Source organism: Podarcis erhardii (assembly GCF_964252035.2).
Source record: "Podarcis erhardii genome assembly, chromosome: 6".
Classification (NCBI taxonomy): domain Eukaryota; kingdom Metazoa; phylum Chordata; class Lepidosauria; order Squamata; family Lacertidae; genus Podarcis; species Podarcis erhardii.
This window is the reverse complement of record NC_138510.1, coordinates 63,705,648-63,723,021: the sequence shown is the minus strand read 5'-3', so window position 1 is coordinate 63,723,021 and position 17,374 is coordinate 63,705,648. Positions and strand designations below refer to the sequence as shown.

The following is a 17,374-nucleotide window of genomic DNA, read 5'->3' as shown; positions in this document are numbered from 1 at the left end:
TGAGTACACAAAGAACTAGGGCTATTTGCACACAGCTCTCTTTAAAAAAAGTTGAAATCCCATTGGCCAGCTGCTTGGTGGGGAAAGAGGTTAATAATTCCAGTTTACTGCCTCCCCTTCCAAACAACTGATTGGCAAGATTTGGGCCTCTTTTAAAAAGGCCTATATGTACAGTTCCAGTTGCTGGATTTGGAAAGGTAAGCAGGAAGCATCTGTTTGCGGATTCACCTTCTGATTAGTGATACATGTACAGAAATCTGTTTCCATGTTCACACAGGTCGTGCTGTGGATGCGAGGGGTTCACTGGTTTACTATAGGGGTTTACTATAGGTAATCAGAGATGAAATAAATAAAGCCGTTTCTTATACTAGCTCCAATAGTCGACAAGGAGAGTTTGTAATGGCCATGTGTTGTGTAGAAGAGAAACACTCCCATAGCCCTCATAGTGAAACAGGAGGTCTCACCATCTATATGCATTTGTTTCTCAACTCAGATCTGATGAAACTCAAGCGAACAGCAAGTGACAAGAAAAAGGGAGGGGCAGAAAAGAAAAGTGAAGCACTCATATCTCGACAAGCTCCAGGATTATCCTTTGATTTCCATCCAAAGGTATCCTAATCTTTTATGATGTTTTCTGAATGTTTTGTCCACAGAGGTCAAAGTGATAATTTAGCTGAAGACAATGGATAGCAAGGAATGGAGGTCCGCTTGTTCCTCCTACTCATTGGTTGTTTCTGAATAAGTTTTATAGTTTAGCATGTTAGATTGACGTAAAGAGCAGAGAATCTCTATTTTGGACATCTTTCCAAAGACTGCAGAGATTTTATAACCCATCCAACGCTAAAAAATGTAGTAGTAGCCTCTCCTAGTATTTCCAGGGAACTAGATGGAGGGCTCCCATCAAACTAAATGAGGATTGTAGCTCTGAGCTGGTAGAATCAGCCACACATTTGACAAGGCTGGGTGCAGCGCCACTCTCTATCAAAACCCAATTCTGCTTAATCTACCTTCAAAGGAAAAGGAGAGGAGATACAAGCATACTCCAGGGGGAGGAGCATTAACATGGTCAAGAAATGGCTAAACTGGAGGTGGCATCAGAATGTCATATTTCCCCTCTGCATGCACTGTCTTCCGAACATGTGACACATGCAACTCTTTCATGCATTATTATGTTTTGTTGGATATTGTTTGTTGGATGTCTGCTCTATTCCTGGACACGTGGTTAGTTGGGACTTCTGGCTCAAGCCTTTGAGAATTCCATTACATTGGACTCTACTTTACCAGGAAAGAAGAGAAGCAAGCCTGACAATTTGCTGCAGTGAAGATTCTAAAGAATATGCCCAATCTGGATAAAGTCAAAGCCATTTACAGTAATTTGGTTTTATTTCAGGACACTAATATATACTTGGTTGGAACTGAGGAAGGTTTTATTCACAAATGCTCTTGTTCTTACAATGAGCAGTACTTGGAGACCTACAGGGGACACAAAGTGAGTAAACATAAATAAAATTGGGTTGAATAAGTAGATGCACAGATACTCACACACTGTCTTTAGTACCCTTTACACCAGTGATGGGGAACCTGTGGCCCTCCACATGTGGCTGGACTACAACCCCCATAATTCTTGACCAATGGCCATACTGGCTGGGGCTGATGGGAGTTGTACTCCCGCTATACATACCTGGAGGGCCACACAGGCTCCTAGCCCTACTTCACATATTCTCCTGACAAATTCTCTGTGTTGGGGAAATCAATGACTAATGATCCACATACTTTAATAATACTTTCTTGAATACTGCATAGTTTAGAAATCAAGGTTTCTCAACCAGACTAGGCCAGATGACTCTGGACCAACCACTTAAAATCAGTTATCTTCTAGGTCATTATACAAGCTGGAATGCCAGGTTGTTGACTTTAAACCGAGCAGGTCCTGCCCTGATGCAAGATAAGGCAGCCGCCTCAAGCAGCTGATTGTGGGTGACAAGTGATAGTGCACTTAGAAGTTCTCTGCCCCACTGAAATGAACAGGAGGAACTTTGGCTTCAAGTGGCAGCCAAGACTCACAGACACAGAGGTGTCTTTCAAAGCCATGCTACCTATACCACTGGCAGGGGACTGAGGCCTGGTCTCTAACATCACATCATGGGGCCTGGAGCCATCAGTGCCCCAAAGGCAGCACCTCCTGAGCCTAGTGCCTCTGAAATATTGAGCCCCACAATACCAGATACCCCTTATTGCCATCAGTGGTCAGAAGTCAAACAGAGGCAACTGCTTGGCTCCAGGCTTATAGGCTACCCCTTTAAGGCTTTTCTCCTCTCAAGAAAGAGTTGGAATCTGGGAGGAGGTCAGGGCTGAAAAGGAGATAAAGGGCCTTGGATGGAACTGAAAGTCCCTTGGAGAAAGCTGCTATTCAAGTGATCTGTCCAAGGTGCTGCCAGCCCGCTATATCTGACCCTCCTTATCCTCCCCCAGACCTGCTTCCACACATCCTGCCTCACACTCTGTGTAGGTGAAGTTGACAGCTGCTCTAGATTTCTAGAATTCTGACCACCATACCAGATTGTCTCCCCTGAAACCCTTTTTTCTCTCAAGCAGCCCAGTCTGTTGCATTCCTGACCATATTTGGGTTCCTAAAGACAAGAGGAAGATCACAGTAGTACAACTCCCATTGTTAGGGCAGCAATCCGATGGCATTGTGTCCCTCATTAATAGCAGGATGGGTTGCCCTTTGAACTAGTGTCTCGGGACACCTCTGCGAACTTCCTTGACAGATATGAACTCAAAATGCTATTGTATAAATTTAAACATGTAGAAACCAAAGGAGGAAGCTTACATACACGTGAGGCACCGAGCAGAGCCAGGGCTCCCTTCAGTTTTCAAGAACCCTCTAGCAGGGCCTAACTGCCATTCTGCTTGTCTTTTCAGCTAGCACAGCTACTGTGGTACAAACTGTAAAAGAGGCTTCAGCTATGCATGGGTCTCCTCTGAGTGTATGAATTCAGCATCTCCTTTGGATTCAGGCCAATATGCTTAACCTAGCTAAAGCTGTGCCATCCATCACATACTGCTTAGAGAAGTTCAGTGTCTCCCAAAATCTTGTTGGGCTTCAGTGCTGTGGTGCAGAATGCTTCTGCGCTAATCTTTGCATGTGTGTATATGTGTGTAAAATGAAGCAATTACTCTTTCTCTCTCTATTTCAAGGGCCCGGTGTACAAGATAGCATGGAATCCATTCAGTACAGAAGTGTTTCTAAGTTGTTCTGCGGACTGGAGTATTATATTGTGGCGCGAGGATTCAGTCCGTCCTGTTTTGACTTTCAGTTCCACTGCCAATGTCATTTATGACATAGTGTGGTCTCCCAATTCAGCATATGTGTTTGCAGCAGCGAACGAAACCAGGGTGGAAATCTGGGATCTTAGCGTGAGCACGTAAGAATCAGCCATTTTCTTAAAAGCAATTTATACATCTATCTAAAAAGGTACTGTATCCAGTTACTCTTGAACAAAGTAAACACAGAGTATCATACATGGAATGCATTACAAAATATGAGATCTTCTGCTATTGTATATATTTCCTATTTGCTAAGCAGCTATGTATCATTGGGAGAAACACTTGCACCTGATTACTTAAAACCCAACTGGAAGGAGCTCCATGGATATTGTTTTCCCCCCAGAGCTCAACGTTTCTTTCCAGGGGCCTAATCAGAGACCACAGCTAACTGGAATGGGGCAATGGTACAGGGCAGAACCAATGCTGCAGGTTCAAACAGCGATCTAAGGTTATACATTATATAGCTTCCTAACTGTCATGGTGTTATATACATCAGCATTACTAGCAGGAATAATTAAGGTAGTGTAGTGGAGGAAAATAACTTGTGAGGCAAACAGGCAAGCAAGCAAACAGCAAACAATAGTAGTAGTTGTGGTAGTAACATATCTCACAATGGGATGTCCCACAAAGCTCTGCAGCCATCAGTTTTATACTGTATGCCATTGTTTTGTATGTAGCCTGGATCCCCTGATTGTGCATCCTGCCACTGGAACTGTGAAATTCACGGCTGTGCTTTTTGCCAAAAACGCAGATTGCCTTCTAATTGGCGACAGTGAAGGATCAGTCACCGTGTACGCACTAAGAAATATGATCCCTTCAGACAGAAAGAAGGTACGTTCTGCAGCATTAAAAGCTGAAGTAGCCTACCCCAACTGGGGGCCCATGTAACACCTGAGCCCCACTGCAGATTCACACGTGTGTAGTGCGTTAATCAGTGTCCCTATGTTAATCAGCTGGACTATGCTCTGTTTAGGTAGGCTTGCCATACGTCAGGAAAATTCCTGACATGTCCTGGTTTTGGGGTGTAAAAATGGAGTTGGGTGGGGGAATTTGGGGTCACTCCCAATTTTGGTGGGAGCAACTTTGTGGGTGTCAGGAATTTTACTTTTTGAAATACGGCGACCCCAGTTTAGGTGCTGCGACTATGCCACAGCGTTCTACTACAAATGCCTCACTATACCTATTCAAGTTATGAGCGCCGGGAGTGGTATGGCAATAGGGTGGGACCATCCACGAATAAGGTCGGAACATAGCTTGCCAAATGGTGGCGTTTCTGCCTAATAAGCCAAAGGCACGCTAGCAAAGCAGCCTGCAGAAGGACTAGCCATTCATGAAAGGTGCTGCTGCTTAAACTTATGTTCAGCTGCATTCATGTACAGAAGGCGGCGTAAGTGGCTTATTTTATTCCTCAGCGCACCACACAAGCCCAGCTTTATGATGTAGATGCAACTTTGGTAATGAAGAAAATTGTTTGCAAATTATGAGACCACGCGGGTATAGGGAGTATATAAATTCTAATTCTAATAATATAAGGTTTTAGTTATAATAAGGCTTTTCCATCCAGAAGTCGTTAGATTGACTACACTCAGAAAAGACCTAATGCAAACTCTTCCTACTTTTTTACCACTTGCTTTCGAATTATCAGGTTTGTTAATATATATATCCATCTCCTTTTTGTCTTTTTCAGGTGGATGCTTTGCATGATATGATTGGCTCTGTTCTAACCAGTCCAGTGTAGAATTTTTACAGCAATATTCCATGAAAAAAGGACGTGATATTTAATGCCTAGCAGTTAATTATGCAACAACCAACCATTAAGTGTGTGTGAGTTTATATATGGGAATAAATTTGTTGGGAAGCATTTTGAAATGCCACAGATGTTTGCTTGGAAAGTCCCAGTCTTTACACACACTGCTAAAGTGAGATAATCAATTCTTGCTACCAATGTAGTATAGTAAAACAATGTGCTGAAGACTCTCCAGGAGGCAGAAGCTAAACCTGCATTATATGCTCTGGCAAGATAATGCTTTTGTAAATACTATAGACACCTACATAGCATTTCAGAAGTTATTGGAAAAAATGGATTATTTGGGCAGGAGAAAAGGCCTACAGATTATGTCCCAGCATCTAAACTTTGCAAATCCCATTTCCTGACTCAAAAGTCTTGCATTTAAATACTCTTGCTTCCTTTGCAGATACAGTGGAACCTTGGTTTTCAAGCGTTTTGGAAGCTGAATGTTTCGGTTTTCGAACACTGAAAACCCGGAAGTAATTGCTTCCATTTTTGAACGCACCTCAGAAGTCAAACAGCTTTCCTGGCACGTTTCTCAATTTTCTCCATTGAAATTGCCCACCGCCAATTGTGCCTCAGTTGTCGAACGTTTTGGAAGTTGAACGGTCTTCTGGAACGGATTACTTTCGACAACCGAGGTTCCACTGTACAGTCCAGGAGAGCTGCCACACGTGGGCATTATATTTAACTACAGTAACATTAAACTGGATTCAACAGTTTGGAAAAAGCACTGAATGTTTAAACAGATAAAAAATATAGACAATTAAGAAGCACATTATAACCCATTTCCATGTGCATTTTGCGCATTTTTATGAAGAGACTGTGACGACTCCATTTCCTCTATGTTTCTAAATATACTATCTATTAGTGTTAACGGTGTGTTAATCATTATCCCAAAATGTGATAAGATGTTAGTTCCTTTCTTTTATTGAGTGGAAACAGTTGTTTACTTACTGGTTCTACTAAGGAACAGAATGATCTTTTCAATGCATTTGTATGCATCAAGGTAAATATTAGTGAACAAACATTTAGTTTTTTAATGCTGGAGAACATGGGTGATAATAGGAGTCAATAGGGGTCTTTGTGGTATATCTACTATATGCAAGGTGTTAATCAGCAAACTTCTAATCTCTACTGTTTAGTACAAGGGTTATATTTTAGTCAAAAAGTATCAGACTAACCTACAACACCAGCATCACAGGAGACAAAAAAGTACCATTTAGCAAAGTCTAAAAAAATCCACATAGCATACAATGAATGATAAATCAGCATGAGTAAAACTGAAGATAGTTTGGAGCGGGATGATTTTGCTAAGAAAAAAAATGGGCCGCAAGGAAAAACATAAGTACCTCTCCCCTGCCCATCTCTGAAATTCTGATCCAGAATCTGCAATCTGCTTCGGATTTAAAAAACACAAAGCAAAAACCCTTCAGTGAAATCATCCACTTGATTCAGTATCATCTTGGACTCTATGGTCCCATGATGCTCAACTCAACATGGTGATAATGGTAAGGGGTTCACTCTACCACAGTTACATAGGATCACATATAGCCATCCCAGGACGTGCCCCAAAGGATGAAGAATCAAAGGAAATTAAGAGCAACCCAGTGCTAGTCTCCCTTGGTTGTAGGGAGGAGAGGAATGGGATCCTTGTGAAAGACAAAAGTCAGCTAGATCGTTGCAGCTTGCAGGGATCAGGTGTTGTTTTAGTGATAATAAGCAGTAGGAAAGCAATATATATAAGGGAGAAGTGCTGACCTGAGGGTTTGCTTTCATTGTCAGAAATAACTTAAAACAGATTCAGAGATTGTGAATAAATAAAATCTGACTTACTTTGGGCTTGCTTACAAATGGAGAGAATCTCAGAGCCACACACATTTTCCAGAAGTAAAACAGGACTGTAGCAAAGTACCTCTGCTTTATCACCTTGAACTGTCTGCAACAGTGACTTTATCCGTGATAATGAAAAATTCAGTGGTCTCAGAAACTGACATGGTTATCTCAAATTAGGTGGTATAACACACAACAGTCAAGCATATGGAAAAGGCAATCAAGTGGAAATCTGTTATCAGGTATTCCAAGAATTAATCATAGACACTTTTCAAATTCCTTCCCAAATGTTAGTAAGTACACTTGTAATATATATATATAAATAGTGTTAGCTGAACAAAGACAGATATACTCATAGCAAGTTGTACTCTGGATCTAAATTCGGGGTGGGGGTGGAAATGAACCCAGGAGTTCCTTCAAAGCGTATTAAAATATGGCAAAGCAGCAAAGACTATATCAAATGGCTAAGCTTACCCACTATTAAAAATGTTATAGTGAGCTAATGGCATTTATTATAAGTGAAGTGTACAATAAAACTGTTAGAAAGTGCATATTTGCAATGTTTGCATATTTGCAATCTAAGGTGCGGGGGCCTCCATAAACACGCCGCCCTGCTGTGTGTGTTGCTATTCTTAGACAATATAGCAATATATTATAACCCGAATCACCATTTGAGAGCAACCCAGGCATGAATCCTAAAAGCACCTAAAACTGTTGCGAGAAATATTCGGCAAACACTGTAAACATCATCCACCCTGTCATTTGGCAAACAAGACAATAGGAGCAAGCTGTATAAATTGGCCTGTGGTCTTGGCTCCTGTCTTCAGAAGTCCCGTCCTTTTCTTCCCTGCTCTGATTAGTCAGACACCGTTTCGACAAGATGAAGGCTGCGGTGCTAGGGATGCTTTTGCTCTCTCTCTTTATGGCCATTTCTGAAGTAGCAGCTGAAAGAAGACTCTGCGGAAGGGACCTTGTAAGAGCTGTCGTCTTTACTTGCGGAGGGTCTCGCTGGAGGAGGCACCTGACTCACTTTCCAAAAAGTCTCACAGGTAACAATTTGGATTATACATGGTCCAAATGCACACTGAATGTTTTTGCATGCAAAAGCCAGGGTTAGTGGATTTTCTTTATTTCTTAAAACGGTCTATGCCACACTCCAACAGAAATATTAGGGTGGCCTACGTAACTTAAGAAACAAAACAAAAACCCTGATCTATAATGACAAAGCAATTAAGTTTAAAACAGTAGGTAAAAACTGCCATGAACAGAATTACACTTTCATAATTAGGTGATAAAAGTCATTGGTGCTGAAAATATAAAGTAAGGTGTCAGTCAAACCTTGTAGAATAAGAGTTCAATAAATGAGGTGGTGACTGGTGACAACAGAGAGAAGGCTTCGGATGGTGGGGGGCACCTGGAAGATTATCTTAGTGAATAAGCAGGGGTGTGTGGAGGCAAAAATCCCCACAGGTGCCCATGTCCCAAGCCATGCAGGGCTTTAAAGATAAGCAACAGGATCCTGTATAGTGCTTAGAAACAGCACAAATATTTATAATATAGTAATAAGCAATCTCATTTGGGGTTTTTACACAACTATTTAATTCTGGAAAACTGAGGTTTATTCCTGTGTCTAAGATATACATGAATAGCTTTGCTGTTATTTAGGTTCAATTTAAAAAAAAAAAACAGTTTTGAAATAGTTTTTTAACAAGTATATCCTGGTACTAAGATGGTAACTTCGAATCCTACAGAAGTCAAGCTGATTGGTTTTTGTATCTGTGGCCTTGGAAATGAAAATCCTATCTGGATATAGGAAAATATAGTTGAGGAGAAGCTGATCCCTCACTTCCTCTTTCTTCACATATCTTGTTTTTCAACAGAACTAGGACAATCCTAGTGATAGGCATCAATTGTGAAATTTAACTGTATGTCAAGTTTTCTTAGGATTGCATTTCCCAGTGTAGGCTGTAAATATTTCAGACCCAAATTAAAAGAAATAGATTGGGCAACATCAAAGTTGTCTTGGTCACTGGACTGCCTGAAGTTCAACATCCAAAGTTTATTTCAGTTTATCTCCAGATTTCTTATTTTTTATCATTTGCACGCAACAGGTCAAGAAAGCCACTTGAATTCACCACTTGACACTAATGACTCAACAGGTGCCAATGAAAAGGTGATCCAAAAGCCAGAATACCTAAGCAAAGAATTCATCCAGTCCAGTTCTGAAGCTGAAGGAGATCTGTGGGGCATGGAACAAAAGTCTATACACAAAAGGAATGAAGATATTATGCGACTCATAGACCTTTGCTGTCTGGTCGGCTGTAGCGACAGCACTGTAAGTTCACTGTGCTGAAAATGTATCAGACAGTGGCATGCATGCTATTTCATAGCTAACAATACATCAGAAACATCTTGAAATAGGTATTTTTGATATCCTACTTTGTAGTTCCGAGCTCTGAAGTACTTCCTAAGTGCCATTCCATTTGGGATACTGTACAAATTGAGAAACGGTCTTTTAACATCTGTATTTCAAACAGCTCTCTTTTTTGTAGTTCCTGCTTTCACAATAAATTTGCAGCTCGCAACATGGCTTTTGCTGTTTCTTCTTGCCAGTGCAGTGCTAGGCTTGGAATTAAAAAAGACACCAAAAACCCTCTGACACTGAATAGGTTCTGTTTACTCAGGCAGTCTTAAGAGCAAATACCAGTTTCTAGATAAGGGACCTGTACCTTAAGTGACAGATCACATGCAAAGCATCCCAGGTTCAATTCCTCCCATCTCCAGGTAGAAATACTCCTATCTGAAATCCTGGAAGGCAGATGCCAATCAGAGTAGACAATATGGAGCTTGATGAACCAGTGGTCTAACCATGCATGAGACAGCTTCTAGGAACATGCAGTTCCTAGGAACATGCAACTTACTTCTGACGAACCTGTCTAGATTAACTTTCAGGATGAATGAATGCAGAAAAGCTTTTCCTGGGATTATGTCTACCATTTTAAAAGTCTTATTTTCATTGCTATATTTTTATTGCAAAATATTTGATGAATATTTTATACCTTTTGTGTAAACCACTTAGAAGTTTTTTTAAAAAAAATTAAGTGCCATATAAATGTTGCTAAATAAAATGAGGGTGGGAAATTGGGATAGGGAAAACACTGGAGGAGTTAATCCAGTGGATGGGGGGGGGGCAGAAGGGCGTGAAGTTTTTGGAGGCAGGGCTTACCAGTAAAGGCAGAGACAGCAGTTTCTTAAAAAATAATATATCAACTGCTTTTTGCTTCAATAAAACTTTTGAGCTGTTTCAAGCGGTACAACAGCTGCAATCAGTGGTCAACTGAACTGTCGTGTTCCCTCACAATGCCACAGTTGAAATAACAGCATGTCATGATGTAGCATTCATTCCACATGTGTTGTTTGGAAGACAAGATGGCAGACTCCATTAGCCCACTGTGATTTGAAGTAAATGTGCTAGTCAGTTTTACCAACAACAATCAGATATGTGACATCATGCTAGCCAGACAGCACAGTCCTCATAGCCCCTTGCCATATTGTAACCCAAATACCAGAGGGGAGCCAAGCACTGACTCTCCAGGCTCTTCCTTAAAACTTTAGCTAAAAAATTCTCCACACTTTGCCTTCAGACTATTCAGTTTCAGCTACTGGACAAAGCTCACTTTTAAGAAGCTGGGTGCTCCTTTGCACAGTGGAGCCCGTATCAAGCCTTTTAAAAGGGCTGAAAGGGAAAATTAAGAAAGTTACCACCACCATCACCCATTGCGTATGGTTAAGGGTGGAATTGAAATTGCCTTTTAACGGAGACATAATACACACCGTCCTGCAAATGCAAAAATGAGAGTTCACACATAAAGCAAAAGGGCCACACTTCAAGGAAAACAGACAAGTGTAAACTGGTTCTGTATTTTGATACTTTTTCAAGAACATAAACACAATGAATCAGGCCTCATGCACACCCATTATGATATCACTAATACGATACAGAGTCCAACCCTGGGAATGTTTACATGATCAAACACTGCACTTCCACACCAGAAATGAGAATTGCACAAGTGGCATTAACACCTGTTATCTTCAGAGTATTCATGCCCACAGAGAAGAACTAATCTACTGGTTTAGCCAGTCTACATATGCAGAGCGGTGTTATGAAGGTTTACCCAGACCAATGACCCACTGTATTCAATGGAGATTGTTCCCTGTAAGCGTACATAGGATTGCAGCCTAAAAATAGTATCTTGTCTATTTGGTCACATAGACTTCATATTGAACTTTTAATTGCTACTCAGAGTAAACTGCAAAGACATTTGCGAGAGCAAACAGAGATCTATTTTTGAAGGCGTAGGAGCAAAAAGTATCACTTGTAGTATCCCAGAGGCACCTGCTTCCAATCTGCATGCTCTGCTTGTCTAGTTGTCCAATATGTATAATCACAATAATTTTATACCTTGGTATCATCAGGTCTTTTATTCGAGCCTTAATTACCTAAGAGAGAGGGGAGGGGGAGCAATTAAATTCATGGTCTCATAAGCAAACCAATATAAACTACCTAGGATACAATACAGCTCTGTTCAAATGTTTAACTGATTTACGGTAGTGGCAGGAATCTAAATATACCAGTGATGCATTGCACTTCAAATAAAGACAATTTCACATCTGCATGGGACTTAAACTGGATGGATTTTGTCCTGTAAAATTAACTGGTAGTCAATACAGCCTGTTCCTGTAGATGCTTTACCAGAAGCAAGTCCTACATGGAACTTAGTCCCAAGTAAGTGTAAATACGATTGCAGCCCTAGCATTTCTGGTAGCTGTGAGTGGGGGCACGGGGATTCTCCTCATTATCAGGGGCAGATTGGTGGGTGACCTGTTTTCATGTATTAAGCCTCCCTCCCACTACAGAACACTACTACAAAGTAGTTTCTGGCAATCTTCTTGATATAACCAAAATCTTGAGTTCTGTTTGTGCAATGGGACTTCTGCTTCTTCTCTGCACCCTATATAGGCTGTTCTGTTGAGAACCCCTTTTGTTTGTCAGATTTAAATTTTTCAAATAACTGATGGTATTGGAAGCAGTCTGAGATGTATTCTCTTATTTCCTCGAAGCTTTAAAATTTTTGTTGGTTAGCTTCGTCTTTTAGAAGTGTTCTGTATGTTGGCCGGCTTTCCTGGGTATTTTTCCATTTTACTGCTATGGCTTCTATTGGAGAAGTCCACCATGGGACTTTAGGCTCCATCAGGTCTTTATATTTTTCCCATACAGCGAAGAGTGACTTTCTTATTATATGGTTGGTAAAATTTTTGTGAATTTTCGCTTTTGCATATATCAGGTAGGCGTGCCATCCCAAACGGTTGTCAAAACCTTCCAAGTCCAGGAGGTCCGGATCCTGCAATGTGCACCAATTTTTAAACCAGATGAAACAGGCTGCCTCGTAGTAAAGTTTTAGGTCGGGTAGAGAAAAGCCCCCTCTCTCTTTTATATCTATTAAGATCAGGTGTTTAATCCTGGGTTTGTTCCCTTCCCACAGGAATTTGGAAATTTCTCTTTGCCATATCTTGAGACAACCCGCAACGCCCAGTATTGGAATCATTTGAAATAAAAAGATTAATTTTGGAAGCACGTTCATCTTTATGAGGGAAAGCCTACCCAGAAATGTTAATTTTAATTTACTCCAGGTTTCAAAGTTTTTTCTAATCTCTAACCAAGTTTTGGTGTAATTATCCTGAAATAAGTTTATATTCTTGGGGGTGATCCAAATACTCAGGTATTTTGCTTTTTGAGAGATTTTCAGGCCCAATATTTTTTCTAAGTCGTCCTTTTCCTTCGTGGTTACATTTTTAACAAGCATTTTTGTTTTTGTTATATTCAGCTTAAAGCCTGCCACTTCTCCAAATTCTTTAATCAGTTCCAGCACTCTTTTCAGACTTTCTTTAGGGTTTTCAGTCATAACAAGTAAATCGTCCGCAAAGGCTTTAATTTTATACGTTTTGTTTCCCAGGCATTTTGGGAAATTTAAAGGGTGACCCGACATAGCTGCCCAGTGATGCTTATAGCACTACTACTACAGCTAGAGAAGCCTACCAGGGCCCAGTGACAGAGGAGCAGCCCCTCAGTCTCATAGTTGACCCTGGTGTGGCTCAAGCCTGTCTTGAACCACAACTTCTGACTCTAGTGCCAGTTGATAGCCGTAAAAAGGTGGACTAGCTGATGTGATTAAAAAGGAAAGGGGGAGACAGCGTTTGTTCAAATACGCTCTTTGACCCAGAAAACGAGACAGAGAGAGAGAGAACCAATGGCAGGTCATGCAGTACAGAGAAGACTCATATTCCTGACACAAGATGCAGCAACAGATTTCTCAGCATCAGCACACATGGAAACTAGCTGTACCACTATATCCAAGATACAAAATCATAAGCTGGGCAACGTGGTAACTATCCGAGAAGCAGCTGACCTACAAGGTTAACTAGATTATCATCTCCTTACACAAACATCTTAATATATCCCTTCATAGATCCTAAAGTTGAACTCTTGTATCCAAAAGGTGTTCTGAGCAGAGGGGTTTTTCCCCTGCACTGCAGAGATTTCTATAGGATATACCTCCGATATACTTTCCCAGCTTTGCTTTACTAATAAATTGTGTACCTCAGAGATGGTCTTTGTCATTTGTCTGCACAACTCGGCTTCATATTTTTCCTCTTGAAGATAACTTGTTACCACATCCTTCAAGATATTATTCACAGTGCCCACTGGAAAGCACTTTGCAGGACCTGGAGCACAGAGAGAACTCACACCATTATTTTGGAAGGCTGTGATATTAGGAGGTGGGGGTGGGGAACCAACTGTGCACACATTTACTCAGTGAAACAATGACTTAGTCCAGTGGTGGCCAAACTTGGCCCTCCAGCTGTTTTTGGACTACAACTCCCATCAACCCTAGCTAAGAGGACCAGTGGTCAGGGATGATGGGAACTGTTGTCCCAAAACAGCTGGAGGGCCAAGTTTGGCCACCACTGACTTAGTCTAAGGGCCCCCACACTACAGTCTGTGGACCCCTGGGGGCCTGTGAGCTTCTGTCTGTGAAGAACACTTACAATTTACCAAACTATGAAATAACAAGATTATAACCTTTTTAAAAAACAAAGAACAATCCTCCTCCCCCCTTTAATTTAAATAAGTATTGCTACAAAAGTATGATGTATTTCCTAAGGTACTCAAGCACACTGTTTTTTGGAAATACTTGGTCAAATAAATCCACCCTTTTAATTTCAAAACCTGAGCATTCTAGTTTTCCATTTTATTCTCCACCAAATATGGAATCATATCCTAACATGGAATATCTCTCATTGGAAAGAATTTATTTTGCTGTTTTATGCCAAAAATAGATCATGCGCTGTGTCACGCAGAATGCCCAGGTGACGACTCAAGAGGCTTATGAGCAGAAGCTTGCCTCAGGCAGCTTTCTAAATTAGTTTATATATTTACACTGCATCTATGGCTCTCCCCCCCCCCCCCGAAGCAAAAAGAAAAGCTCCAGTCTTTTCAATTTATTTGATCATTATACCACAATAGTCATACTTGAATGTTTGGTGAAAAACTGCCTGTACGCTGCAGAAATTACCAACAGTAGGATATACTTTGTCTGCCCTAAGGCTATTACTGTTGTATACAAAAGACTTAAGATTTGAATGGTTTATTTGTTACATACTGCTATTCTTGTTTGTTCCTCAGTTGCAATGTATTCATTGTAGGATGACTGCAATAATGTAAACAGCAGCATAAAATATAACACATAAATACGATAAAGATGATAATAATAATTACTATTACTTTTATTATTTGTATAGTGCTACAGAGAGTGGGACTAGATTATTAGCAAGAAAGTGAGTAAGATAAGATACTTACCCAACTGGTACGTGTTTTCCATCTGAACCCCAGGGCGAAGAATATCATCATGGTGGCCAGCTTCATCCATGTAAGACACAGTACTTATGGAGCTGAAACCGAACCCAGTAATAATTGAATTAAATGTGATTTCTTGAAAGCTACATTGATTTAAAAAAAACCCCACCTATTTTTATTTATTTATCTTTTACATATTTATAACAATGTCATGCTCCTGAAGACATTGATTTATGATTCTGTATATATGACTGGGTCACATCTCACGGAAAACCTTCTTAAACAAAAAAACATTTTCAGTATGCGAAGCAATGCTCTAAAATAAAGTATGAGGCCCTTCCCAAACAGTGATTTGTAATATGTTAAATCCCTTTGAACTTGTCATATACAACATTTTAGGCGTTGGAAAGAATTAGGGAGAGACAACATCAATTACAGTCTGAGAATTTTAACAAAATCAGGCAACACCAATGACACTGGAAGAGGGTTTAAAGCAGGATTGGCTAATCTATAGCTCACCAGATATTGCTGGACTACAGCTGCTACCATCCCTGACCACTGGCCTTGGTGAATGGGGCTGATGGAAGTTGGAGCTGGTGTGGTGTAGTGCTTAGAGTGTTAGACTAGGAAACCTGGTTTCAAATCTCCACTCAGCTGCTAGGTGACCTAGAGCCAGTCACTGTCTCTTAGCCCAACCTACCTCACAGGGTTCTTGTGAGAATAAAATGGGGATGGGAAAAACAATAAATGCCACCTTAAGCTCCTTGGGAGGACAGGTGGAATAAAAATCAGATAAATAAACATCTGAAAGGGTATGCATGATTTAAACCACCTTCCACAATGACACTGGACATTTTCAGAGTGTTATTAAGTCTGCAATACCATGCACAGTTACTGGTGGGGGTAGGCAAGGAGGTCCAATTGAACCTAGTGTGACTTGTTCCTAAGTAAACCCATAGAGGATGGAAGCTGGGCTACAAGACTACAGAAGTCTCTCGGTCTCTAAGACTCTAAACCAGGCATGGCCAAACCTGGCCCTCCAGCTGTTTTGGGACTACAGTTCCCACCATCCATGACCACTGGTCCTGTTAGCTAGGGATGATGGGAGTTATAGTCCCAAAACATCTGGAGAGCCAAGTTTGGCCATGTCTGTTCTAAGCCCAGTGTAGGGAACCCTTGGCCCTTAGAGAGATCAGGTGTAGGGAAACCCAGACAGGAGTTATGCAGTGGCTCCTCAGCTCCCATTTACCAGTGCTGCTGCTGCAACCCTGTCCTTGACCCACTGTTCTTGACCCACTATTCTAGTATTGGCAGTAGCACACAGTGTCTACTTCTTGAGACTCTGTACTTCCTGCTTCAGGTCTGGCCGGGAATCCTTGTCAGAATGCTCCTAAGTGCTTAGAAACCATCAGAGGAATGATGCTCCTCCTATCTGCCCCTTCAACTAACTAACTTAGATTCCAAGTCACCAGTGAGGAACCATTGGCCTTCCAGAGGTTGTTGAACTGCAACTCCCATCAGCCCCAGCAAACAAGGCCAATGGGCAGGGATGATGGAGTTGTAGTTCAGCAACCTCTGGAAGGCCAAAGACTCCCGACATCTGTTCTAAGCTCTACCATTCCTTCCATTTTCCCTCTTTTAAAAAAATAATTTCTATTAAAGATTTTGTTTACAAAAATACATGCATTCTCCTTTTTAATAATTGTGTTTTCTACAGATCACTTTCATTTGTTGTGAGACATTGGTGTTGCATGCAGTCTTAGGTTAGGAAGAAAAGAGGGGGAGAGTAGGGAGGGTCCATGGGGTGGGGTGGGGTGGTAATGCTTCTATTCTTCTGCTTAGTGTATGCATGGGGTTTTGTGTCAGCATCACTTGTGTGGGTTCTCCTTCTATTCGCTTGCTATATTTCCTGGATGGTAAGAGAGGTTGGGAGGTGGCCTAGGGTGTGGCTCGTTGTCTCTGGTTGTCTGTAGTGAGATCTCCATTTTCCCTTTCATTTCTCCTTGTGCCGAAGCATATGATGACACAGCACAGTATTTGTGCATGGCCAGTTAGGACAGAACTACATGCTGGGAGGAAGATGTGAGTTCTGATTTTTAGCCCTTTCATCAGGCCACTTGATTGCAACTCTTACATCTGGAGCATGGGTGCCCCTCATTGCCCTTGCGTAACACAGCTCTTTGTTTACCTAAAGCAGGCACTAGGTTCAAAGCAGCTGAAAGCCAGGTAGGCTTCTCACCCATTACCAGCCACCCCCATGTAGAAAAAGAATAACTGAGCATGACATTTGCAAAAGCCTGAAGAATATTTTTTATACTGCCCAGATGGAATGGTCTTCCAAAGAAACTGGTGGGAAGAAAAGTCAGAAAATGGTAAATAGGCTACTCACTCTTTGTTTCTTCCAAAAAATTCTTTCGCCCTGACTTCATGGCTTCCTAAAGAGGATACGCTGCCTCTTTTCTTTAACAAGCGAGCCGCTTTTTCCTTCATTGTGTCCGACATGTTTT

The 17,374-nt window shown here is 41.2% G+C and overlaps 4 protein-coding genes across 8 annotated transcripts in view; 2 read left to right on the top strand and 2 right to left on the bottom strand.

Moving 5' to 3' along the window:
* The window catches only part of DNAI4 (dynein axonemal intermediate chain 4), a 25,490-nt gene extending 20,349 nt beyond the window's left edge, over positions 1-5,141 (top strand). For 3 of the 4 annotated variants that reach the window (XM_081867173.1, XM_081867172.1, XM_081867174.1), the window contains exons 14-18: positions 494-609; positions 1,391-1,489; positions 3,202-3,428; positions 4,008-4,161; positions 5,018-5,141. In XM_081867173.1, the coding sequence (XP_081723299.1) occupies positions 494-609; positions 1,391-1,489; positions 3,202-3,428; positions 4,008-4,161; positions 5,018-5,068 (647 nt within the window). In that variant the 3' untranslated portion in view covers positions 5,069-5,141. The remainder of the gene's footprint in view (positions 1-493; positions 610-1,390; positions 1,490-3,201; positions 3,429-4,007; positions 4,162-5,017) is intronic. The other variant, XR_014157784.1, reaches the window with a different exon arrangement.
* INSL5 (insulin like 5) lies at positions 5,024-14,944 on the top strand. Of its 2 annotated transcripts, none has more exons than XM_081867279.1 (4): positions 5,024-5,154; positions 7,813-8,001; positions 9,064-9,287; positions 14,813-14,944. In XM_081867279.1, the coding sequence occupies exons 2-4, from the start codon at positions 7,833-7,835 to the stop codon at positions 14,831-14,833; spliced, it is 414 nt and encodes a 137-aa protein (XP_081723405.1). In that variant the 5' UTR covers positions 5,024-5,154; positions 7,813-7,832; the 3' UTR covers positions 14,834-14,944. The 2 variants fall into 2 exon arrangements, with proteins under 2 accessions (XP_081723405.1, XP_081723404.1); XM_081867278.1 differs by lacking the exon at positions 5,024-5,154 and adding an exon at positions 5,172-7,194.
* On the bottom strand, positions 10,852-17,370 carry DYNLT5 (dynein light chain Tctex-type family member 5). The gene is made up of 4 exons (XM_081867276.1): positions 17,257-17,370; positions 14,871-14,962; positions 13,611-13,735; positions 10,852-11,452 (listed from the first exon to the last, which is right to left on the bottom strand). The coding sequence occupies exons 1-4, from the start codon at positions 17,367-17,369 to the stop codon at positions 11,249-11,251; spliced, it is 534 nt and encodes a 177-aa protein (XP_081723402.1). The 5' UTR covers position 17,370; the 3' UTR covers positions 10,852-11,248.
* The window catches only part of SGIP1 (SH3GL interacting endocytic adaptor 1), a 148,360-nt gene continuing 148,250 nt past the window's right edge, over positions 17,265-17,374 (bottom strand). Inside the window, exon 25 of the mRNA XM_081867162.1 lies at positions 17,265-17,374. The gene's annotated coding sequence lies outside the window, so the exon portion shown is untranslated.

Coding starts and splice junctions, on each gene's coding strand:
- INSL5 (XM_081867279.1), top strand. CDS start 7,833: ATGAAGGCTGCGGTGCTAGGGATGCTTTTGCTCTCTCTCTTTATGGCC. Junction 8,002..9,063: donor CTTTCCAAAAAGTCTCACAG/GTAACAATTTGG, acceptor TGCACGCAACAG/GTCAAGAAAGCCACTTGAAT. Junction 9,288..14,812: donor TCGGCTGTAGCGACAGCACT/GTAAGTTCACTG, acceptor TTATTTGTATAG/TGCTACAGAGAGTGGGACTA.
- DYNLT5 (XM_081867276.1), bottom strand. CDS start 17,369: ATGTCGGACACAATGAAGGAAAAAGCGGCTCGCTTGTTAAAGAAAAGA. Junction 13,736..14,870: donor GGAAAACACGTACCAGTTGG/GTAAGTATCTTA, acceptor TCTGTGCTCCAG/GTCCTGCAAAGTGCTTTCCA. Junction 11,453..13,610: donor TGACAAAGACCATCTCTGAG/GTACACAATTTA, acceptor CCTCTCTCTTAG/GTAATTAAGGCTCGAATAAA.